The sequence below is a fragment of the Rhinolophus hipposideros genome (assembly GCF_964194185.1).
Source record: "Rhinolophus hipposideros genome assembly, chromosome: 23".
Classification (NCBI taxonomy): domain Eukaryota; kingdom Metazoa; phylum Chordata; class Mammalia; order Chiroptera; family Rhinolophidae; genus Rhinolophus; species Rhinolophus hipposideros.
The window spans coordinates 42,530,371-42,554,531 of NC_138069.1; the positions used below are offsets into that span (position 1 = coordinate 42,530,371).

Below are 24,161 nucleotides of genomic sequence, written 5' to 3' on the forward strand. Positions count from 1 at the left end.
GAGGGTGAAGGAGGTGACCACGCCACACTTTGGTGTCCCCTCCTGTACCAACAACTAAGACTTATGAGGACCTTGAAGGGGCGGGGTGGCACGCAGGCGTCACCTAGGCTGGCCACGTGCTTCAATCTAATACCGCCTCTGGGAACTGACGGGGTTCACCACGGTGTGGCCTCAGTTTCCATCTGGACAGAGAAGAGCAAAGCCAGTGATTCCCACCTGGCAGTGACACTTCTGGCGTTACAACTAGTGGGGAGTACTGCTGACATCTAGTGGGTAAAGACAGGATGTGCTACGCGTCCTGCAACAAATGCTGCGACAGCCACCCCCACAGCAGAGAGCCAGCTGCCCGAACAGCACTGAGGTGGAGAAGCCCTGACCTGTGTGACTAGGGTCAATTTCATGGCAGGAAAGAATACACCTTTTTCCTCAAACACGCATGGAACATTCACGAAGATGCAGCATATGTTAGATCACAGAGAAGACATCAATAAAAAAAAATTAAGACTCGTGTTAATTTGGTAGAGAGATTGTGGGGAAACTGGCCCCTGTGTACCGCTGCTGAGATTGTGAGTTGCTGCTCCTTTCCGAAGGTCACTTGGAATATTTATCAGAGATAAACGCACACACCTTGATCATGGTAATCACACGGGTAGGAATTTTCTTAACACGTGTCCTTGCTGTGTGCTTATCTGTCCACTGCAAAAAAGACAAACATGTCAGACACGACCGAAATACCACCGGTGGGGATTATATAGATAAATTAAAGCTCATCAATGCAAGAGACCTCTGGCTGTTGCTACTAAGATTGGCCATATAAATTGCTGGCATTCTAGTATTTTTGACCTACAGAAATGGTTTTCGTAAGATTCAAGCTAGACATAACAACATAGATCTTTGTTATATGCTCATATGGAAAGATGTTAAGTAGAAAAAAACAAAGCGTGATATGTTATGTATTGATTGATGGCATTTTTATATTTATAAAGGATACCCACATATATTACGTATGTTTGAATGTGCATGAACGTTTCTGGAACCATCTACCAGAAACCGTCAGCAGTAGCATCTCCAGGGAGGAACTTGGTTTATGTTTTTTATCGTGTGCGTATGTTACTGTTTACAAAACTTAATTTTGGGCTCTTCTTTTCTGGTGGTGGAAACCATACATATTCCTCCTGGGAAATTTTAAGGACAGATCCAAAGAGAGCCACACTGCTAGAAAGAACCTGTGCCAGCCTTCGGTGACTGCCACACGTTCTTCTGTGTATGAGATGAGCAAAGGTTTTGAGGAGCAGGACCGGGATGCCTGTCCCGTCCTTACTTAGCTCAGTTCCTGCATCTCGGAAGGGCTGTGCAGTCCACTCGGCATCCTGGGGGCCGTGTGGCCTCAGGCATGTCTGGAGCTCACTCTGGGCCGCTCCAGACTCCCTGTGCGGGTCCCGGGGCGGGGGGTAGACTGCATCACCTGTCAGTTCTGCCGGCGGGCACAGCAGCGTGGGCTCACCCCCTCCTGTGTGCAGGTGCAGAGCGGGGCCTGGCAGTGCGGCCCTCACTGGAGAGCCTGCTGGTGGCCAGCAGCCATGTGCTGAAGGACGTACTGGACAGCCCCTTTGTGGACCCGCTCAAGAACCTGCGGCTTCCACGGGAGCTGAACCCCAACAAGAAGTACAGCTGGATGCAGAAGAAGGAGGAGCGGGTGAGATGTTTAAATTGCCTGCCTGTGGCCTATAGGGTGGCGGGGGAGACGGCTCTCTCCCCCTACCCCCACCCACAGGCCACCTTGCCTGGGGGTATGGCTGGCTTTGGAGTTGGAAGGGCCTGATCCAAGTCCACCTTCTGCCACCAATTTGCTTTTCGGTCCCAGGCAAGTCAATTCCCCTTTCTGGGCCTCAGTTTACCCATTTGATAACGTGTCAAGAGCATGTTCTGTTGGCGGCAGCTTGATGGGTTGGGAAGAGCAGACCTGGCTGTGCCCGTTGCGGCCTGTGGGCCTGGGGCAAGTGGCCTCACTTCTCTGTGTGTCCACATGTAGCCAGCACTGCGGGAGCACTTGTTAAGGTCGATGTGGCCCTGACGGAGCCCAGCAAAGTTGGTGTTTTGGTCCCTGTCACGCAGATGAGGTGTCTGTGTTTTGGCCAAGGCCACAGCTAGTAAGTGGCAGAAATGGGATTTGAGCTGGGCCCCTGGTTGTTGACGTGAAGCCTTGCCCGCCATCCCTTGTTTGACTGAATGCCTGACAAGCCTGTGGGAGAGGTGGGCGTTGGTGTCCTCACCCCTCGTCTCCCCCCCAGATGTATGCCATGAAGTCCTCCTTGGAGAACATGGACGCCATGGAGCTGGACTTCCGCATGCGGCTGGCCGAGGTCCAGCGGCAGTATAAGGAGAAGCAGCGAGAGCTGGTGAAGCTGCAGAGACGCCGCGAGTCCGAGTGAGTGAGCTCCCCGCCACACCCCCGGGCCCAGGCCCGCAGCGGCACCCTGGTCGGGCTCTCGTAGGCGCTGGCGCTCAGTAGGTCTGCTGTGGTAGGCCATCAGAGGTGTGTGTGGACCCGAGTGATGTGGGCGCATCGTGTGTCCCTTCTCTGCGCCCCCTCCACCCCCCAGGTTCACAGCCAAGCGTGTGATTCTTTTTAAGGGACAGGCGCGAGGAACCCCATAGAAGCTTGGCACGCAGAGGCCCTGGCAGGCCGAGGAAACGGACCCACGCCCTGAGCGCCCTGTCGCCCCCCCGCAAGAGAGGGAAGAGCCGCAACAGTAGCGGAAAGTAAGGCTGGCCCCTCGGTGGGTCGGGGACTGGCACAGAGCTCGGAGGGGAGGAGTGCGGGCCCACGCAGGGCCTGCGTCTGGGTGTTGGGGACCTTGAGTCCCTTGGATTTTGACGCACCTGGTTTGGTAGCTCTCAGGGAGCATGGCACGCTGCCTGGGCCAGGAGGGTGAGCCAGGCGAGTGGCGGAACGGACAGGCAGACTCATCCCGCCAGGACTGAGTGGCCGGTGACCCCAGTGAGAGTTTCTGGGCCGTCACCCTAGTGTTTCACCCATCATCCTGCCACGCCTACTTCCTCCGTGGCCAGGGACTAATTTTCCCTCCTCTCCACACTCCTCCTCCCTGTGGAGGGGCCACTGAGCTCCCAGCCCCATGGGATGGGCTCTGACTCGTGCTGTCACTTAGTTCTGTCCATGTTGGATAGTGACATTCTCGTCCTGCTGGCCTGACCTGCTGGCCATCATGCCTGAGTTTGTACCCTGCGATCCAGGGCTATCTCCTTCGTGTGTGTACTCTGGGGACAAGCTCCTTGGGTGGCAGCAGAAGCTACCTCTGGAGGTTTTCCTGACTGCTGGCTGGATTGAGAGCTTTTTCTCCAGGCCGATACGGATGGGAAAGACCTTGTGGTCTTCCCTGGGTGTGGGGAGAATGAGGTCCAAGGAGAATGGGGCCCATCGGAGGACTGGGGTGGAGTGTCCTTTCGCCTGCAACATCAGAGCAGGAGATGCTAGGTGCGTGGCCTAGTGCTTGCCTTGAGAAAGCAGAGGGGACCATGGTGTGCCTTCAGGAGGAACAAGGGAGGCAGTGGGTTGGCCTCAGGTCTTCTCAGGAGAACTGCAGGGGCCCCCACATCTTGCATTTAATGTCCTTGGATGTTCCTGTATGAGGAGAGCGTAGAGAGAGGCCAGCCACAGAGGGGTAGGGAAAGCAGCTCCTGGAGAAGATAGCGGAGTCTGGGACCAGTGGCATGTAGGCCCACTGGTTAGGAATGTGGACCCTGGAGGCCGTTGCACTTCCTGCTTTTGCGTCCCAGCTCCAACTCTTGCTGTGACCTCGGGCCAGGTGTTAGCTTCTCAGTTTCCTGATCTATAAAAATAGTACATAGAACAAAGCATTGTTTTGTGGCTCAAATATAAAGCACTAACATGGGACAAGACACACAGTAAGCACCAGGTGAAAATGAGCTGCTTTTGTTATTAGTACTTACAAGGGTTGGATTAGCATAGAGCAGGCAAGAGAAGCCTTAAAGGGACCATATCCCGATGGCTTATACTCCCCAGGCTGCAGGAGACCGGCCGGTGGCTCTTCATATAAGCTCTGGACCTTAGTCCCCCTGCCATCCTGGTGGGCTTCCTGGGCATTTCTGATCCCTGTTCTTGGCACATTTTGGTAAGAGGTATCTGACCGTGCAAAGTGTGTGTGTGTGTGTTGTGTGTGTTGTGTGTGTGTTGTGTGTGTGTGTGTGTGTGTGTGTGTGTGTGTGTGTGTGAAGGAGCACGAGAAAGAAAGAGGCCAGCAGAGGATACTGCCTTGGAGAAGTTCTTCTTCTTTCCTATTAAACTCTCATTCTGCCTCATTCACAAATATCCCAGAATCCCAGCACCATAGTTTCAACAAGATCCATCTCCCCAGATTCGTCACTGTCATCATGTCTGTTCTTCAGCATCCAGAGCCCACCCTTCAGGGCCACGAGGGCGGACCCCAGTCTGAGTACGGCCTGGCCAGGGTGCTGACCAATGTTGCCTCTGGTTGCAGGCTGAGCAGCAAGCCCCTGCTGACGTCGGATGCCTATGAGCTGGGAGCAGGGATAAGGAAGAGACACAAGGGGCCTGAGGAGGAGCACGATGCCCTCATTGGAGCGGGGAGAGCTCGGGGCAGGAGCCAGCCTTGGGATGAGCACGAAGGCTGCTCGGACTTCATGAGTCAGGTCCGTTCAGTAACCCCGTCTTCCAGGTGTGCTATCGTGTCGGGTGGAAGGGCCGCAGAGTGTGGAGTTCACACTCCCTGTGCGGGTCTGTTGGCCCTACGCTATACAGAAATTGTAGAAATGGGTGCCTTCGTGCCAGGGTGACTTCTCCAATCTTCCTGCTTGTATGGGAAGGGAAATTATGGCCCAGAGGAGGTCAGAGACTTACCAAGTAAGCCTCGGGTGCACCTGAGACCGAAAGCCACATCCCCTGTGTGTGCTCCAGGACCCTTGGCTGAAGCCAAGAAGAGAAACTGCAAGTTTTTAACCGAATAATGCAGTGTAATTGTTTAAGGAGCGGCTTCACTCTGTAGTTCTAAGAAACAAGGGCTTGATGCCATTGTAATTTCCTCTGTGAACTCTCCAGGGGTAATGGGGTGAGAGCCAACTCCTTGATTTTCCTTACTTCTGTGGAGCATTGAAATCATACACTTAAGGCCCTTGTCTCTAAATACTAATGCACCTTCTCCTTCCTCCTTGTCGAGCCCTGTGCGAGGGGGCTGTTTCAGCTGACTTGGCCATCAGAGGGAGGTACTCACGTAAGGGAGACAATCCAGGAGGGCAGAGAGCCAGTTTGTACATAGGGATCCTTTAAAGTCTCAAATTGGGAAGGATACTATTTTTGTTTAAATGACAGCATCCCAGCTTTTTTTTCCTTATGAAATGTTACCTGATTAAAGAAAATAGAGATAAAATGTTCAAATGAGGGGCATTAATAGCTTTGAAACTGCACATTTCACTGCAACAACAAATGACTACAGCAGATGAGAGTGCAGGCAGGGATCTAATCTTTGAAATCTCTAATTGTTTTTTCTGCTTCTGGCCTGCCTGAGGCATTTTCTTGGCAGCTTTGGCCCATGTCGTTGGATGGGTTGATGTAGGCTGTGTGGCAGTCTTCAGGAGCGGCTTTAGGTAGTTGAGATAAGCAGCCGGGCTCTGATCTGGGTTTTCAGCATTGGTTGCCTTCCTCCTCCCTTAATCCAGCTGGTTTCTCCTGCACGGTTTGCTTAAAGTGCTTCCCTAGGAGGCACCAGACAGCACCAGGGAGAGCCAGAGTGGAAATGCCAGTGCCAGTGATAACTGTAACCATAGTAACAGCTATTGGTAAATATTTTATCTCAGTTCTTCAGAGCAACTTTGTGATGCCCATACATAATTCTCCCCATTTCACAGAGTAGAAGAATTGAGGCTAAAAGGAGTTAAGCAATTTGACAAAAGCCAGAGGTAGGGAGAAGGACTGGAGTTCAGGTTTGTCACAGCTTGTGCACTGAGACCCACTGTCCTGTTTTGTCAAATGTCATAACCTGTAACTTCCAACTTCCTTCTTCAGCTAAAGATTAAGAAGAAGAAGATGGCCAGTGACCAGGAGCAATTGGCAAGCAAGCTGGACAAGGCCCTCTCCCTCACAAAGCAGGACAAATTGAAGTCACCCTTCAAGTTCTCGGACAGTACTGGGGGGAAATCAAAAACGAATGGGGGCTGCAGCAGGTATTTGACGCCTTATGACAGTCTGCTGGGCAAGGACAGGAAGGCGCTGGCCAAAGGCCTCAGCCTGTCTCTGAAATCGTCCAGAGAAGGTAAACACAAAAGGGCTGCCAAAGCCAGGAAGATGGAGGTGGGGTTCAAGGCCAGAGGCCAGCCCAAGTCGGCCCACTCCCCGTTCGCCTCGGAAGTGAGCAGCTACTCCTACAGTAAGTAGCCGATGCCGCGCTGCCTCCAGGCCGTTGCTTCTTTCCTCTCTTCTCCTGCCTCTTTCTGTATGTCTTGGGTGCTGGAAGGTCTCATTTCTGCCTGTGCACTGGCTCCAGGCCGGACGTGGGCCCACCTGAAGCGGAAGTGCCTGCACTGGCCGCTGCCATGTTGGGCAGGCGCCTGTGATCCTGGGCCCCTGTGATTGGTGGGTGGGAGCCTTCTCCTGCTCTCCTTCCGCTGTTTGCCAGAAAGCCAAAGCTGTCAGTGCGGAGGCCTTGTGCCACAGAGTTTTCCGCTGCTCTGCTTAGAGTGGTCGTTCATGAGGAGCACAGAGATGGTCCCACGTCCCCTGCCCACGGGCTGCTCTCAGCCCTTGGGCTGAGTGTTAGTAAGAATAGCATCTATTGAGTGTACGCCATGCTGGGCACTGAACTAAAGGCCGTAAGGGCAGTGTTTCATGTTATGTTTATGACTGACAGCCCTCCCGGCGGCTGCCCTTTTTTCCTGAGAATAGATTACTCAGGTTGCGTGAGGTTGGCTGCGCCGGACGGGGGAGTCGGGCCAGGATTAGGCCTCGCTTGTCGGACTTAGCTGCCCAGGACTTCCTGCCACGATGGATGTGGTCTCTGTGCCTCCTGGGATGGTCACTGTTACCACCTGTGGCTGTTGAGCCCTTGGAATGTAGCTAGTGGGACTGGGACTGAGTTTTAATCCATTAACTGTAACCTGCCACATTGGAGCTCCCTCACTGGGGACTCGGGGAGTGGTTTTCTTGAGCTAGGCATTCTCAGGTCAGCTCTGGCTGGCTCTCCGTGGCCTCTGGTGGCCCAGAGTCTGCTGTGTGGCATGTCATAGGTGCTCTGTATTTGGAGGCAGAATACGTAATGGCCAGGGCAGATGGGTGCTAAGTGTATGGCTGCTACAGGAAGGCCAGGAAGGGCTTCTTGGCTCCTGGTCAGTGGGGTTTGTTCTGGAAGCCCCGCCTTAGTTGGGGTGGAGGGCTTTTTCACTGGTGACTCCCAGGATCTGTGCGTGTGGGCTTCTGATTGGCTCTCCCTGGTTCATTGGGGGAGTTTCAATGTCAGGTGCAAAAATGGACTCGTTTAACGTTACAATGTGTGTTTCCTTAAGGAAATAAAGTTCTTATGGACTTGGGAGTTAAGATCACCTGCCTCACAGAGCAGACATGAGTTTTAAAGTGAGCTCATGTTGCTAAAGAGCTGGATATGGTACTTTGCACGTGATTGAGCTGCTGTTGTTTTTTTAACAAACGTGTGTTTTTGGTTGCCTAGGACCAGCGGGTCTCCAGGACTGATGTTCAGATGGGCGTGGGGCGAGCAGCTCCTTTGTGCTGAGGACATGCGCGAATGCCACAGCTTCTTGTGGTCCTTCGATTCAGATGGGTTGATCCCACCAGCACTTCCCAGGCCCCCGACCACTGTGGGCCCAAGTAGAGAGGGCCACTTTCAGAGACTCATAGCTCTGAAGGAGGAGAGAAGGGCTTGCTTATCCCTGCTCTTTCTCTGTGCGATTTGGAATGAAAGAAGAGGGGGCAAAAAAGATTGCTGCTCCTTTCGTCTTTCAAGGGAGAGTGGTGGATGGATGTGCCGGGCCTGTTTCTGGAGGAACGCCCACATCTCCCACTTTCAGGTGGATGTGGATGGGGTATAGCTGTAGCCAGAGATAAGCTTGCTGCCTGAGGTCTTTGGGGTGCTCTGAGTGGTGAGTCCAATGTAGCGCATGTGCAAAGCCACATTCAAGTTGAAATTCTAACTGTTACGATTGTTCTAAAACTCCATTGGCCAGGTGAGGGAAATGGGTTAACATGGCAACAAAGAAGTCAGAAGGCCTGTCTCTGGCTAGGTGCTGCCTATGATATGCAGCTGGCTGTGGAGAGAGCTCCTCTCTGGTTTTTGTTGGCTCTTCTGCGGTTCTAGGTTGATGAGAGTGCAGTCACAAGAGGTCAAGGGTGTATTCTAGCAGAGTGATGCCATCCCAGTAGTTGATGGGAAGTGAGAATGCTGTCCTCTTGCTTTGTTACTTAGGGTCGTAGGGTTGGGTGGCCTGCCTGGTGGCTTCTGGTGGGAAGTCAAATCAGTTGTCACCCACGGGCATCTCCAGTTTAGGATGTGGGCTCAGGAAGAAGGATGGGATGGAGCACACAGGACGGAGAGCTGTGGCCATGGGCCTGGTGGGTCTTGCTCTTGTCCAATTCATCCTGCAGTTGGGTTTTTGGTAGGAGTGAAAAGCGTAGATGTTAGAGGAGGCGGCCAGAGAACCCCCTCCCCTGCCTCCACCCTGAACACACACACACACTTTCTCTTGGACTTGAAGATGGCAGGTGTTGTCACAGCTGTAGCCACATTTGTTAAAGTGCCTCATATTCCAAGTGGATTTTATCAGGTCGGGATTACAGTCTTTGGCTGCGGTGCCCTTCCACTGAAATCTGGCCGACAGTCTCCATATGTAAAACAGATCAAAACAGTGTGAATATGTTTGGGGGAGGTTGGAAAGGGCCAGAGGTGTGCCCACTTGACAGCCTCTCTTCCCAAAGCTGGGTGATCCTTGATCTTCCCCCAGGGAACCTCGAGAACCCAGGCTTCACCCATGTAGTCCGGCCGAGACTTGTGGGAAACCAGCAGCAGTGTGCTGATAACTTGCCTCGAATAGGAGGACACACAGCTGGGGAAGCCCCGAGGTGTAACGTCATTTGCCAGTTTTCTTGGTATAACTATTGTGCCGTGACCTATTTCAAGCTGTCTTTGTGACATAGCTGAGTGTGGAGTTGGAACGAAGTGTGCACAGTTGAGTCTGCACATGGCGGCTCAGCACACCATTGGAAGCTGGTGTTTTGGGGGAGAAGAGCTTTACGTGGGCCCTTCCCCTCCCAGGCTCCCCAGAAGGATCCCAGGCTGAGTGCAGCCCTGTGGGATGGAGGGGGCCCAGCAGTGACCTCTATGACCTGGGCAGAGACCTTCCCGAGAGCGGAACTCCTCCCTCCCCAGGGTTTAGAAAGGCTATTTGCCCAGGTAGCTGTGTGGTGGGTGATCCCTGCAGCAGTCAGCCTAGGCAGGGCCTGGGTCCAAGCCCAGGAAAGAGGAGCTGTGTGAGGCCTCCCAGGTAAGACACGAGAGGTGCTGGCCTGGTAGGAGGAGGTGTATGTAACTTTACGGCTTCTTCCACGGTCAGCAGGCATTTGGACCTCTTTGTTGTGGCACGTACCAGGGTGTTCTCACAACCAGTTAATAAGGAAAGACAGACACCAGCCTCTTCCCTCCCCCGCTCTGTGACTTATCTTTATTAAAAACTACTTTGACTGCAGATACGGACTCAGAGGAAGAGGAAGAGTTCCTGAAGGACGAGTGGTCTGCCCAGGGCCCCTCCAGCTCCAAACTGGCATCTCCCATCCTCTGTGGCATGGTGGCAAAGAACAGCAAGCCGGCTGGGGGCCCCAAGCTGACCAAGAGGGGCCTGGCGGCTGCCCGGACTCTGAAACCCAAGCCGGCCACCAGCAGGAAGCAGCCCTTTTGTTTGCTGCTTCAAGAGGTCGAGGCCCGTTCCTCCTTCAGCGATTCTTCGGAGGACTCGTTTGACCAAGGTTACTAGCTCCAAACACACAATACCTTCCATGTTTTTTAGCGAGAGAGTGAGTGAGAGCGAGAGAGCGAGCGCGTGCGAGCGCACAGGAGCGATGGCGCCGCGGGCGGCCGTCTTGGTTCTCGGCAGCGTAGCCTGCTGTATCAGCCTTTGAATTGGGGTTTTGTTTGTACCTGTATCGTTGTGATAATACCATTGGCCAGCTCTTTTGGAGCTTTTATACGGACTGGTTTTAGTCTTCACTTTCCTCCACTCTGCCCCCACCCAACTTCTTAACTCCTCTGCCCCCCAGACCGCAGGCCGGGGTGGGGGTGTCTCTCGGCAGGGGCCTCCCGAGGGACGTTTTGTAAATGGAATTCTGTCGTGTGGGCGTGTGACTTGATGTTTGTACCGCGATTTTGGTAATACCAAGCTTTATTAAACAAATCGAGTTCATTTTTAACTAAACCCGTGTGCCTTGTCTCTCTTGCTGTGTCCTGACTAGACCATCAGGTTGCCGCTTCTCTCATTTTGTTCCTCCTTCCCCTCCCCCCACCCCCACCCCAGAAGGGGTAGAGATGGGATATTGCCGTCTGCTGCTTTTCTCTGTTATTCAAATATCCCTGGGAGCTGTTGGCATGCATTTCATTTTTCAGGTTTAAAGTCAACTGCTTTCACCTCCAGCATCATCTTTTTTTTTTTTTTTAGTTGCCTGTTTGTCTTTTATTTTCTTAATGCTCTATTCCTATGCAATAGTGCTTTAAAAGTATTTACAAACACGTTTCTAACACACATTTCTGTTTTGAAGGGCGTGTAGGCAGTGCAGGGTCAAGACCATTTGCTGCCCCCGATTCGATTGTGAAATTTGAAAGCATGGGCTCCATTGGCGAGTTGAGGGGCAAAGCACAGTGCTGGCAGAGAGCACTGGCCCGTGAGTCCAGAGGCCCAGGCTGCCTCAGCTCAGCCCGGGGCCTCATTTGCCTCGTGTATAAAAAGAAGGTCAGATTCAGTGACTCCTGGCCAGCGGATCCTAAAATGTTTCCTGCCCTGGTTTAGGACTTGCTTCAAAGTGGACCCTTTGCAGAGAGCCAAGATCCCTGTGCTCCCTGAGTGAAGCCCAGGCATGTCAGGGGCCACCTGGACAGGAACGCTACCCCAATTCCAGCCTTGCCGCCACATTCCTGGTCTGCCTTCTCCCTTCCACACATCCCTTCCTGATGGCCGAGATCCATATTGGGTGACTAGGAGATGGCACAGCAGAGCTCATGTTCTCCTGGGCAGACTGCCAGCCAGCCTGGTTTCCCGAGGCCTCCCCTATCCCAGGCCTTTGAGGACCAGTTTGGCTGGTTTGCCATCCTCCCCTCCCCCACCTTGGGCTGGACCCCCATGTCTCCTGCCCACTTTCCTCCCCCTTAAAGACAGGGTTCCAGCTTCCAAATTTTGGGGCTTTCCTCCCTCAGCTCAGACCCCGTAGAGAAGCAGGGAGTCCCCCAGATCGCCTAGCAAGGGGCCATTTGCCCTAGTGGGCAGAGGGAGTGGGGGGGCCCTCACACAAGGGCTGGAAGCAGCAGTGGACAGAATCCAGATAGGGTAGTGCAGGGGGTAAGAGAAGGGGCCCTCACTGCACACAGACAGTTGGTCAGGTCTCAGAAGGGATATTTGGGTAATAGGGCCTTACTGACATCTGATACTAAAACACCTAATTGGCTTGGCTTTTCTAGTGTGTCTGCTTTCTCCTCCCAGCAGCTTGACCATACCTTCACCCTTGACCCCTACCCATGATGCTTTGAATGTCTGTTTTGGTCTCTTGCATTTGCTCTCACGCTGCACTTGGACGCAAAGTGAAGGCTGGGAGTAGGGCAGACGGCGCAGCGGGTCACTGAGCTGGGGTGGAGCCTGGCTCGCTGGTCCCTAGGTAGGCACACCTTTTCTTTGTGTCCCCCTGCACCTCCCCTCCTCGGGGCTGCCCCCATCGGCTATGGCAGCAGCGGGTCGCTTTGGCACTTACCGATCGGGTTTTGGAAAATCAAACCAAACCGAATTACAACAGCCAAGGCCACATACTGAGCCAAGAGTTTTTGTATGGAAGTTCCTCTGCATTTCCTTGGGTTTCTTTGTTGGGACTTTTTCTCCCCCTGCCCTTGGCAAGCTCCGTTGCCTCAGGTGTGGACAACTCCAGAAGGGCTTTCTTGGTCCTCAGACCGCCCCCGCCCCTGCTCCCCCTGCCCTGCGGACCGGCCTGAGCAGACCTGCCAAGCCACCGTGGGAGGCAGCTGGGGCGGGCTTGTCAGGCTCGGAGCGGAAGGTGGGAGGGTCCTGGGAGACCAAGATAATCTGTGCTTGCACTTTGTGGCAGGCATACCCCTTTTTTGTGGCTTTTGCCTTCAAACACTCTTTCTTCTCAGGGTGCTGGGGTGGGGCTGCTGCTGGTTTTCTGGGATCTGATGCGGATATTCTGACATCCAGAAACCCAGCAATCCTCCTGGGTGGGAGAGAGTTCTGGAAGTCTCCACACCTGAGTAGCCCCGGGAAGGCTATCTCTAGAAGGGAAAGCTGGCCACACGTCCAACCCCGTGCCCCTACCCCAGCCAGCCCCCGCCCGCCACCCTGCTCAAATTGGCCGACCCCAGGGGTCCTGATGCAGGGGACCCAGGCGCTGTCGAAAGTCTGCCTACACTTAGCCTGCTTTGCCGCTGTGGCCCACTGGGGCGGAGACGGACCATGTGACGTCCGCAGTGTGAATGGATCGCAAGTGTGCATTGCCTGCCTGCTGCCCGCCCGCCTGCCCCGCTGGCCGCCATCCCGCTTCATCCATCGCTCTGGGGGCCGGGCCTCCTCTTCTCTCCCCTTAATAACCCCCTCTCTCTGCCTCCTTCCTCTCTCGACTCCCTTTAGAGATTCCTTAAGCTCATCACTGTTTCCCTCACCAAGGGGTCACTCAGCAGAAACCGGGTTCCTTGCAATAAGTGGGTGGACAGAAAGCTTCTACTCCCATCGGCACCCCGGCCGCCACTTTTGGCCACGGATTTTGCACTTAAGCAAGCAGGCAGCTTGGGGCATTGGCAGGAGAATGTGGAGTTGGCCGTCTGTCTCCTCCCCGAGCCCAGACTGTCCCCATCCTGGTCACATCTCTCTCCAGCCTTGCCTGGCCCAGCCTAGTCATCGGCTCCCAGAGCCGCCTTCACGTTCCCAGTGCTCTGGGTAGACAGGCATGCTCCGGCTCCTTGGCCTGGCATCTCATGGGCACATTCAGCCCCTGCTGCTATCCTGCCGGCCAGCCCTTGTGGCTTAGGTGGCCTCCTGTCTGGGAAGGTCAGAGCAAGCCTGACCTATAGACTGACTCTCTCGGTGGACGGCTTGGTTCATGTGTGGGAGCACGGTTTTCCCTGCTCTCCGTGCCTGCACCGCCACCCGTCCCACCTTCGTCCCCGTGACTGGAGTGGCAGGGCCAGGTCCTGGGGAGAGGCACGTCTCTAGTCATCAACAAGAGACAGGTGGGGCTTCTTTAGAGTCTGTTTCCACTAGACCGTGGGCGACAGGACAGCCAGCCAGCCCTGGGTTCGAGTCCTGCTGTGCTGCCTGAGCGCTTGAGCCCCAGGCCTGGACCTCCTGGTGCAGAGTGGGTCAGCCAGCCCTTCCCCTTCCCTGCTCCCCACAGGTCCAGAGGCATAGCCAGCCTGTGGCTTCCTCAGTGGTGGGGACAGCAGTTTCTTTTCACAGAACAGGGTGGCTCTGTGCATGTTTAGTCCTCTTCACTCCTGCAAAGCGCTCTCTCCTATGTATGTGTGATCTTGTTTGGACCCTCCCTTAGCTGGGGGTGGGCTGAGAGGGTAACCCTGTGCCACAGATGAGAAAATAGGGTTCTGGGAGGGCCAGGGACTTGCCCCAGGTGCCCCAGAGAGAGGGTGTTACTGGGTGCCAACTTTGGACCCCAGAGACTGCTAGGTGCTTCAACCTTGTGTGTCCCCCTCCCAAGAAGAGGCCAGACTCCACCTTCTCCTGCCATCAGCCCACAGGCCTCCAGCTGCCAAAACCTCCCCTAGGTGCCTATGCCCGGAACCCAATCCGAGTGCCCAGGCCCTCTCCTCCCCTCCCTCAGCCTTCTCTTTCCTTCTCTCCTTTCCTGCCTCCTTCCTCAGCCTTCATGTTGTGTGTCGGGGTGTGCGTGTGCGCGTGAGACCGTGGAGAGAGCTGTCTCCAGTCCTGTCTGTGTGTCTCCCTCCCCACAGCACAGGTGCATGTTGGTGTCCCCCTGACAGAAACTCACTGTGATTCCCAAAGCCGCTGCCCACCTCTGGGCTGCCCAGGATGCCCAAGGCTTGGGTTCGCTTTGATGGGGTCTTGGGCCATCGGGGGGTTTGTGGGCTGGTTCAGGAGGAGGCAGGATCCACCCCCAGCTGGTGGGGAGCTAGGCTGGCACCCCAGCCTAGGGGAGGCTGGGGGGGGCGGTCCACGCCCGGCCAAGGCTCTGACTCGCCTCCTGTTTTCTGCACGCCAGATGAGAGCTCCGAGGAGGACGAAGACGAGGAAGATGAGCTGGAGGAAGAAGAGGATGAGGCCCACGGCAGCTATAGGCTAGGGGCCCGGGAGCGGGCCCTGTCACCAGGCCTGGAGGAGAGCGGGCTGGGCCTGCTGGCCCGCTTTGCCGCCAGCGCCCTCCCCAGCCCCACAGTGGGACCGTCCCTGTCAGTGGTGCAGCTGGAGGCGAAGCAGAAGGCCCGGAAGAAAGAGGAACGGCAGAGCCTGATGGGTAAGTACTGGCAGGTGTGCTTCTGGGATGTGGCTCCACTGCCCCATCCTGCAGGTGAGGAAACTGAGGCTCAGAGAAGGGTGGGGGCAGAGCTGGTAGCTGGCCCCGCATTGAATAGAGAACTGGTGATATGGGCCCTGGCCTGCTGTGCCCAAGGAGGGGTCTCCAAGACTATGCAGAGTAACCTTCAAACAAACATGGCCTGACCTGCCTGCCCCTTCAGGTGCCCAATGTCGGGCTATTCTGGGAAGCAGAGGCCTCAGATCTGCACCCTGGGGGGCGCAGGAGCCCAAAAGAGGTCCCTGACCCAGCTTGGGGAGTCAAGGAGTCCACTGCAGGTTGGTGACCTGCAGGCCGACCCATGAGAGAGATGGCTGAGTGGGAGTGGGCCAAGCACGCGGGAGAAACAGGTGCAGGCAGAAGGAACAGGCCACACAGAGCTTGTAGCCTGGGGCTGGGCCTGAAGTGGGGGTTCTCGGGTGCTGTGTCTCTGTTAGCCAGGCTTGCCATCCCACTTTTCATGGCTCGAAAGCTTGTTTCTTTTTAGCAGTCAACAATGTTCCGTTGTCTGGATAGACCCCAGTCTATTTACCCATCTACCTACTGAAGGGCCCCCCAGGACATCCTGGTGACATCCAAGTTCGGGCAATTATAAATACAACTGCTGTCCACAACTGTATGCAGGTTTTGAGTGGACGTAAGTTTTCAGCTCCTTTGGGTAAACACCAGGGAATATGGTTGCTGGATCATATGGTAAGAGTGTGTTTAGTTTTCTAAGAAACCACCAAACTCTCTCCAAAGTGGCTGCATCATTTGTGTCCCCGCCGGCAGGGACTGAGATTCCTGCTGTCCACGTCCTCGCCAGCACTGGCGTTAGTGTTTTGGATTTCAGCTGTTCTGATGGGTGTGTAGTAGTATTTCATTGTTGTAATTTGCATTTCCCTGATGACATGTGATGTGGACATCTTCTCACACGCTTATTTGCCATCTGCGTACGTTCCATGAAGTGTCTGTGAAGGTTTTGGGCCCCTTTTGTAATCAGGTTATTTGTTTTCTTAATGTTGAGTTTAAAGAGTTTTGGGTATGTTTTGCATAACAGTCCTTTGTCAGATGTGTCTTGCAAATATTTTCTCCCTGTCTATGGCTTGTCCTTTCATTCTCGTGACGGTGATTTTTGCAAAGCTGAAATTTTTAATTTTAATGAAGTCCAGTTTATCAGTTCTTTCTTGCATGGATTGTGCCTTTCGTGTTGTATCTAAAATTTCCCTGCCAAAACCAAGGTCATCTATTTTTTTCTCCTTTGTTATTTTCTAGACGTTTTGTAGTTTTGCGTTTTACATACAGGCCTGTGATCAATTTTGAGTTAATTTTTGTGAAGGGGGTAAGGTCTGTGTCTAGGTTCTTTTTTTTTTTCTTTTGCCTGTGACTGCCCAGTTGTTCCAGCACCATTTGTTGAAAAGACTGTCTTTTGCTCCACTGTATTGCCTTTGCTCCTTTGTCAAAGATCATTTAACTATGTTTATGGGAGTCGATTTCTGGGCTCCCTATTCCGTTCCATTGACCTGCTTGCCTGTTCTTTTGCCAGTACCGCACCATCCTGATTCCTGTAGCTTTGTAGTAAGTCTTGCAGTTCAGGTGGTGTTGTCAGGCCTCTGACTTAGTTCTTTTCCTTCAGTATTGCATTGGCGATTCTGGGTCTCTTGCTTCCTCTCCATATAAACTTCAGAATTAGTATGTCGATATCCACGAGACAACTTGTTGGGATTTTGATGGACATTGCATTGAATTTATGGATTAAGTTGAGGAGAGCTGACATCTTGATCATATCGAATCTTCCTATCCATGAACATGGACTGTCTTCTTTCTTTTTCTGTCTGTTGAGGTGCTCATGTGTTTTTGTCCTTTATTCTATCGAAACGGTTTATTACACTGACCGACTGAAACGGTTTATTACACTGACCAACACTGATGGACTGTTTCATCGTTTCAAAATGTCCTTTTATGTCTCCAGTAACAATTTTTATCTTAAAGTCTATTTTGTCCAATATCAGCATGACCAGGCCAGCTCTCTTTTGGTTACTGTTTGCGTGGTATATCTTCCTCATCCTTTGACTTTGAATCTTTTGTGTCTTACCCTTTTGTTTTTTATTTTTTGTCTATTTTTATCGTTGCTGTTCCTGTGTTCCTCCTTTACTACCTTATTTTGGGGGCGGAGGCAGCAGCACAGGGTGCTGGTCAGGATGTGGGTTCTGCTCCCTGCTCCAGCACTGATGGCTGGGTGAGGCCTGGGCAAATCCCTCCCTGTCTCTCAGCTTCATCTTGTCCACCCGCACCCCCTCAGCGCCCTCACAGAGACCACTTCCTCTGTCCCAGGCACATTCATGCTGCCCCGTTGGTCTCATAAGGATTTATCCCCCAGCCCAATCTTACTCATGTAGTCCCATCCTGCCCTATTCCAAGCGCATGTCCACTCTCTGTCACTGCTCTGCCCACTCTCCAGAGCCCCCTCCCTACGCAGTGCACTGCCGTGTTTTCTGTACATCTGTACATCCTGGTGGTTTTCTGCAGGAGGGCTGTCATCAGGTGGGGGTCTCATTCCCTTATCGTCACAGTAGAACTCTGTAGCCTCTGTTTTATGGCCCACACTCTAATCAGCCATGAAAGCCCCCAGCTGCCTCCCTGTGCAGCGGGAAGTCCGTTAACAAAAGATTAATTAATGGGATCATTAAGCTTTGCAAGAGTCTCCTTCCCATGGAGTGTGCCCCCTCCGCCTTCCCGGCGCCTGTTACTGCGGCTGCATCTGTCAGGGCCATGGGTCCTGGCCTCCCACAGGAGCCCTTGTGGGCAGGCTGCCAGCTGCCCAGGGGTCCGGAGGCCTGCGGTTTGGCCCTGGCTTCTCGACCCATGTGCAGTGGGACTCAGGGCGAGTCCTCCTCTGGGGTGGTCATCCCAGGGTCTGTCACAGACATCTCGTCCCTGGGGTCTGCCTGGAGGAGGAAGAAACCTTAAAGCCCCCATCCCCAGGGAGAAGTGCCATCTTACCCCCCATTTAGATGCTTTCCTTGGCCACCAACTCTGGGCCAGGCTCTGGGCTGCACAACGTTGGGGGCTCCAGGAGAACTCGGGGGATCTGCTTCTTGGGGAAAGCAGGTGGAGTGTGATGGATAGGCAGGGATGGATGGGAGCCCTACAGTGTGATGTGTGCCTGTGCTGACGGGGGTGTGGGCAGAGGACTCCCCAGGGTGACAAATGCGTCTTCTCAGAAAGGAGGCCGCAGTTCTCCAGGTTAGGCGGTGCTCTGGGCAGAGGGACCAGAAGCAAAGGCCTGGAGGTTTGAAAAGATGGAAGACAGCTAGGTGTTGGTGAGCTCACTAGCCCTGCAGTCAGATGTGTGTTCCGGGTCCAGGCCGGCCTTGAGGGTCTGGGTCAGGGCTGCCCTGTGGCAGAAGGAAGCTGGCCCACTGGCTGTGGGAAGGGAAGGGGTGGGTCTCAGGGCGAGAGGAGGGGCTGGGCCCCAGGGTGGTGTAGGTTCAAGTGAGGCTCCCCCCTGTAAAGGGGAGCAGGTGCCAGGGACCTCCCAGCTCTGAGACAGCACCAGGCAGCAGAGGAGAAGCCCTGGGGCTCGGGGATTTCAGCTGGGCTTTCCCACCTGTCTCACTTAGAGCTGCTGCCCCATAGGTGTGGGCCCTTCCTGCTCACCTGGCTTCTGGGATTCCCATAGGGCACGCAGGAGGCAGAGGAGAAGCTCTGAGGCCCAGGCAGGAGTCTCCACTTTCCAGATGATGCCCTTGGGGAGAGGGTAGGGAGCAGAGTCTGGGTAGCCACGGTAGGTTGGGGACAAGAGTGGGGCCCGGCAGGACCTGCCACTCACAGGCATGTGGCCAGGTGAGTCTCCTCTTCTGGACCTCAGGTTCCTCCCCTGGAAATGGGGAGAAGGCTCCCACAGGCAGCGAGGTCCCCTGTGTGACCTTGTGCTGGTGGCCAAGGCGGCTGGGTGGGTGGAAAGTGGGAGCCCCACAACCCTGTCCACAGCCTGCTCCCTCCTTCCACTCCAGGCACGGAGTTCGACTACACTGACTCGGAGAGTGAGGTCAAGGTGCGGAAGCGGTCACCTGCCGGGCTGCTGCGGCCCAAGAAGGGGCTGGGGGAGCCAGGCCCCTCCCTGGCTGCGCCCGTGCCCGGCGCCCGGGGCTCCGGCCCCACCGGGCCCGACAAGGCCAAGCTGGTGGTGGAGAAGGGGCGCAAGCCCCGCAAGCCTCGGGGGCCCCGGGAGCCCGGCTTGGAGGCGGGGCCAGAGGCCAGTGACGACGACCTATGGGCACGGCGGCGCAGCGAGCGCATCTTCCTGCACGACGCCTCCGCCGCTGCCCCTGCGCCCAGCAGCACAGCGCCCGTGGCCACCAAGGCAGGCCGTTGCACCAAGAACGGCCCGCTGAGCCCGCGAAAGGAAGCCGGCCGTGCCAAGGACAGAAAGGACCCCAGGAAGGTAGGGGCTCTGAGCAGGGGTGGGACCGCGGGGAGGGGCGTGCCCCTCCGAACGCCATGCTGGGCTCCTCCAGCCTGGGGAGTAGGCTCCAGTGTCCACCACAGGGCCCTGGGGTCAGTGCTGCCCGGAGGGGCATTCAGACCTCCTGTCAGGAAGAGCCGGGCCTCCCCTCCCTTGCCCAGGCCCTTCTGCCTCTTGTCTCAGAGTTCTAAACATGAGTGAAATGCACAGACCCCAAAGGACAGCAGTGACACTGAAATGCGGTTATCGGCATACTGGAATGCCACACTTCCGAGTGCTGCTTCGCGCATGTCTCTGATAAGGAGCCCGACGCGGGCATAGTGAGTGCCATCAATTTGAAGTGATGAGCACAAGTGATATTTTAAGGTCTCTGCGGTCAGTGTCTTGTGCTACATGACAGTGATTTCTATTGGTGACAAAGTCATAAGCACTGCTGGTCCTATTGTGATTTGTGGCCTCCACTCACACCTGAAGGAAATCCTCCTCATTTCTTCAGAGGTTGGTGAGAGTAGAGATGAGTTTTCTTTTCTCCCATCCCCAAATTCTTTCATGGACACACCCAGCTTGAGAACACTTGCTTTGAGAAATCTGTGATGATTATACCTATTACCCTTTTTGCACTGGCCATTAGGAAGCTAGTGGCCAGTTGCTCCCCCTTTGGGTACTTGCATTCAAACCTCACAGCCAGCTCTTGACCGTGGTCTCTGCCTCAGGCCTCTCCACCCCATGTCCCTAATGTAGGGTCAACCTCAAATGACGTGACATTCTAGAGAAAGTCACAAAAAGGGATGAGACTCGGCACTGATTTCCTGATAATGGGTGGTGCTGAGGAAGGGGCCGCATTTGAGTGTTACCCACAGGTACCTTGATTTGTGCTCACCTCTTGTTCAATGAAGGTTTTTGCGGGCCTTGGAGAGAAGGGGCTGGAATATTTAATAATGATGATGATCACCGTAGCAGGTGACCCATGGTGGGGCCCAGGCATGTTCTAAACACTTTACCATGTATACTTAATTTATTTATAAAGAGAGTTTGTTCCCTCTACTCCCAACGTGTCTCACATTAACCCCTGGAGAGACCACAGGTGAAGGAAGGGCTCTCAGCCCCGTGAGACTGCCCCTCCCTTCAGATGCCAGTCACAAGTCAAGGCCGCTTGCACTTTGACCAACTGGCTATAAATTGGGGTTCCCGTGACCTCCTCCTCAGGTTTTTTATTCACTAGAATGACTCAACAAAACTTGGGAAAACACTTTACTTAAATTAACCGGTTTACTATAAAGGACACAACTCAGGAAGAGCCAGTGGAAGAGACAGGGCAGGAGCCACAGCTGCCATGCCCTCTGCGGCGTGCCACCCTCTGCACACCTTCCTGTGTTCACCGACCTGGGAGTTCTCCAAACCCCATCGTTGAGGGGTTTCTGTGGAGGCTTCAGCACGTAGACATGATTGATCACTCACTCTCCTCCCCGAAGGACCAACAGCCACCTCATTAGAACAAAAGAGTCTCCTAAGACCCAGGAAATTCCAAGGGATGTAGGCGACCCCCAAGATGCCTTCTGATTTCAGACATGAGAACAGGATTAAAACATACATCAGACACGAGAAAACATAATGTGTATATATATCCACATACATATGTGTATTCCCCCCAAATGGGGATTAAACTGAGTACCTTTTATCCCTATGACACTTCCTATTTTGTCCCTTTTGATGCTGTTTGCTTTGACTTCTGCTGTTGTCATGGTAACATTTGCCCAGTGCTATCTTTTTCTGTTTCTTCATCTTCCACCTGCTCTGGTCCCTTGACTTGGGGTTTCATTGTAAGCATGTCTCTTTTAAAAGCAGAAAATGACCCCCCCCGCCTCCACTGCCCATTACCTCTGGATCACACTGACAGCAGTTCAAGCCTGCTGTTTTGCAAAAAGTGTCATCATTCCCGTTTGCCCACGACTGGGCCTCTGCCTTGGCACAGGACCCTCGCCTGTATAAAAGCTGGAGCTGTATCTCTGGGTGCACCAGCATCTCTAACCGGTTGCTGGACATCTAGGTTGTTCCCAGTTCTTTGTTCAGTGAAGCCCTGCACGGTCCCCATGCCCTTGGACTGGTTTCCATTCCACCAGCCAGGGGGAGCCACCCCGTGTCACACACACTGGGGGCTTCGAGCTGGGATGGATGTGGCACTGTCCTCGCCTTCTGGAAGCAACCTAGGCAGCAGCCGAATGGTTTTAAATGCTCCTTCTGGCAACATGCTTGCAGAACTAACTGGTACTGTCTTTTTTGGTGACATCTTTTGGAAGAGCAAAAAAATGGAGGCACCACGGGGGGCAGGTTGAATGAACTGTGGTTCCGTGTGGCACATTGGACAGCGATTGAAAGTAACAAAAGAGGTTCCCTCTGTGTAGATCAGACACCCTGGGGGGGACAAAGTTGCAAAGTGGGACTTTCAGTAAATTCCCATCTGTGTTTGAAACAAATACTGTGTTTAGAAAAATACTGTGCGTGCACAGATGTGTCTGTACAGCTTTCATGTTCACATGTTTGTATGTGCTAGTGGAAGGTTCTGGAAGGGCACATGGTGTGTTGCAGTTGATAGGATCATTGGAGAGGGACTCACGCACAGACATGCTTTATATACACTTAGGTGTCGTCTTTTTCTATTTCTTTTTCTTTTTTACAAGTAATACGTAGTCATAATAAAACAAGATTGAAACTAAAAGTCCTTGTGCGGGGAGGGGTGTTCTTAGGAGGACTCGGAGGCCAGGCCCTCTCGCCTCTGATGGCACCTCTGTCGCTTCCTCCCTAGAAGAAGAAGGGGAAGGAGGCGGGACCAGGAGCTACGCTGCCCCCACCCCGTGCGCCCACCCTGCCCCCCGAGGCCCGGGCCCCTCACACCAGCTCCCCGGCCTCTGCCAAGAGGAGCAAGGCCAAGGCCAAAGGGAAGGAGGTGAAGAAGGAGGTGAGGCTCACCGCGCCCAAATGAGTCAGGTCCCTGTAGGGTCCCCACAGGGTCCCCCAGGCTTGGGTGGATTTCTTCATCTAGTTGGCAGATGGTTCGTGGCCGGGTATGCCCCCACCCCCCATGCTGGCTAGCCCCTGGCCACACTATTTTTCCTCAATTGCATTGGGTGTAGCTAGAGGTGCTGCCTCAGTTTCTCCCAGGAGGAAACCAAGGCACCCGCCATGGTGACGAATATCAGTCCAGTACTGAGCATGTGCAGGCCCTGTCCAGGAGCGTGGTGGGCCCACCTCGTCCTCCCTCGGGCCTCCGGGGTGAGCCCAGCTTGGAACCCCCACTGCACATGTGGCCGACGCCCACTATGGCCTCACAGACCCTGGGTTTCCAAGGAGGGTCCCTAGCCAGGTAGGAAGACATGCCATGTCTTAAGCCATCGGTCTGCTGTGTTCTGTCCCCAGAATCGGGGGAAAGGGGGAGCTGTGAGCAAACTGATGGAGAGTATGGCTGCTGAGGAGGACTTTGAACCCAACCAAGACTCCAGCTTCTCCGAGGATGAGCACCTGCCTCGTGGCACAGCGGTGGAGCGGCCACTGACACCAGGTGCCGGCGACGGTGTGGGGAGTGGGCCGTGAGAGGGACAGTGATGGGGAAACAGCGTGTGCAAAGGCCCTGAGGCTGGGTGGGGCGTAGTCCCTGCGCTAAATTGGCAGAGGCCAGTTTGTCTTTGGCTCAGTAAGCTGGGCCGGGTGGGGGAGAGACTGAGGGGTCAGAGGCAGATCACAGACGCTTGTGGGCCTCGGTGAGGAGTGTAGTCTTTTGTCTAAGGAAAACGAGAAGCTGTCAGAGGTTTTAAGTGGGAGATCCATGCGGTCAGATTGATTTTGAAGCAAGCTTTCTGACTGCTGTGTATAGAATGAACTGGAGGGGCTTCAAGGTGGGCAGGGAGTCTACTTGGGAGGCCGTTGCCCAGGATCCAGTGATGGTGGGGGCAGCAGAGAGGTGGATGGGGACGGGTGTGAGTGCACGAGGAGGGAAGAGAGGTGAGAGGGCAGGTGAGGAGGGAAAGGGTGCCACTGTTATTGGAGGGCTAGGTGGGTCAGTTGGGTGGCAGGGCTGACCTCAGCTGGGCTTGCTCCCACGTTAACGGGATGGCTAGGGTTCCGCTGATGCGTGGGCCGCTCTGCTCCATGGCCATCCATCCCCTGGACCGGTGGGCTAGCCAGGCATGGTCTCATGGCCATGCTGCTAGGGGCTCGAGAGGGAGAGTGGAGACGGATGAGGTCTCTCCAGGCCTTTTGATGGGAAGTTTGGCTATGGGGGTTGGTTTCTACCAGAACAAACAGCATTCCAGGATGGCAAGTCCCACAGGTGTGGCTGAGGGAGCAGCAGTGGGCACTGATGACGCAGAGCCTCATGCCGGCCTCCCAGGGTGGTGGTCTTTGAGACGGGGAAGGGGCAGCATGTGTAGACTGTTCCCCAGTTCACACCCACCTGGGATCTTTCCAGATGTGGACCCCCATGTATGCACACTGCTACATGCATGCGTGTCCCTGCACAAGGCCCGTCTTGCCACATGCACGAGCACCCATGTGCCATGCAGGCTCCCCCAGGCACCTGTTCTCAGAAGGGCAGGCCTGGGAGAAGGGAGGTGCCAGGAGGGAGGGAAGGAGGTCTCCTGCTGCCCCAGCTCTAGCCCCGCCATGCTGCCCCCCTCCTGCAGCCCCACGCTCCTGTATCATCGACAAGGACGAGCTGAAAGACGGCTTGCGTGTGCTCATCCCCATGGATGACAAGCTGCTGTACGCTGGGCATGTGCAGACGGTGCACTCGCCAGACATGTGAGTGGGAGGCCAGGAGTCCGGGTGGAGCGCAGCCCTAGGCCCGGAGCCCAAAGGCTTCGCCCAGTCCTGCACCCAGGGTGCCTTACGGCTCCTCTGGGTAGGTGGCTC

At 54.7% G+C, this 24,161-nt stretch overlaps 1 protein-coding gene across 7 annotated transcripts in view; it reads left to right on the forward strand.

The window, feature by feature from the left end:
* Positions 1-24,161, forward strand: part of TNRC18 (trinucleotide repeat containing 18) — a 74,789-nt gene that overhangs the window by 40,308 nt on the left and 10,320 nt on the right. For 4 of the 7 annotated variants that reach the window (XM_081036025.1, XM_081036027.1, XM_081036029.1 and 1 more), the window contains 11 exons: positions 1,521-1,696; positions 2,292-2,428; positions 2,635-2,763; positions 4,521-4,692; positions 6,062-6,422; positions 9,746-10,021; positions 14,498-14,749; positions 18,805-19,235; positions 22,060-22,212; positions 22,671-22,812; positions 23,933-24,050. In XM_081036025.1, the coding sequence (XP_080892151.1) occupies positions 1,521-1,696; positions 2,292-2,428; positions 2,635-2,763; positions 4,521-4,692; positions 6,062-6,422; positions 9,746-10,021; positions 14,498-14,749; positions 18,805-19,235; positions 22,060-22,212; positions 22,671-22,812; positions 23,933-24,050 (2,347 nt within the window). Of the gene's footprint in view, positions 1-1,520; positions 1,697-2,291; positions 2,429-2,634; positions 2,764-4,520; positions 4,693-6,061; positions 6,423-9,745; positions 10,465-14,497; positions 14,750-18,804; positions 19,236-22,059; positions 22,213-22,670; positions 22,813-23,932; positions 24,051-24,161 lie in introns of those variants that run through there. The other 3 variants (XM_081036028.1, XM_081036030.1, XM_081036031.1) reach the window with 2 other exon arrangements.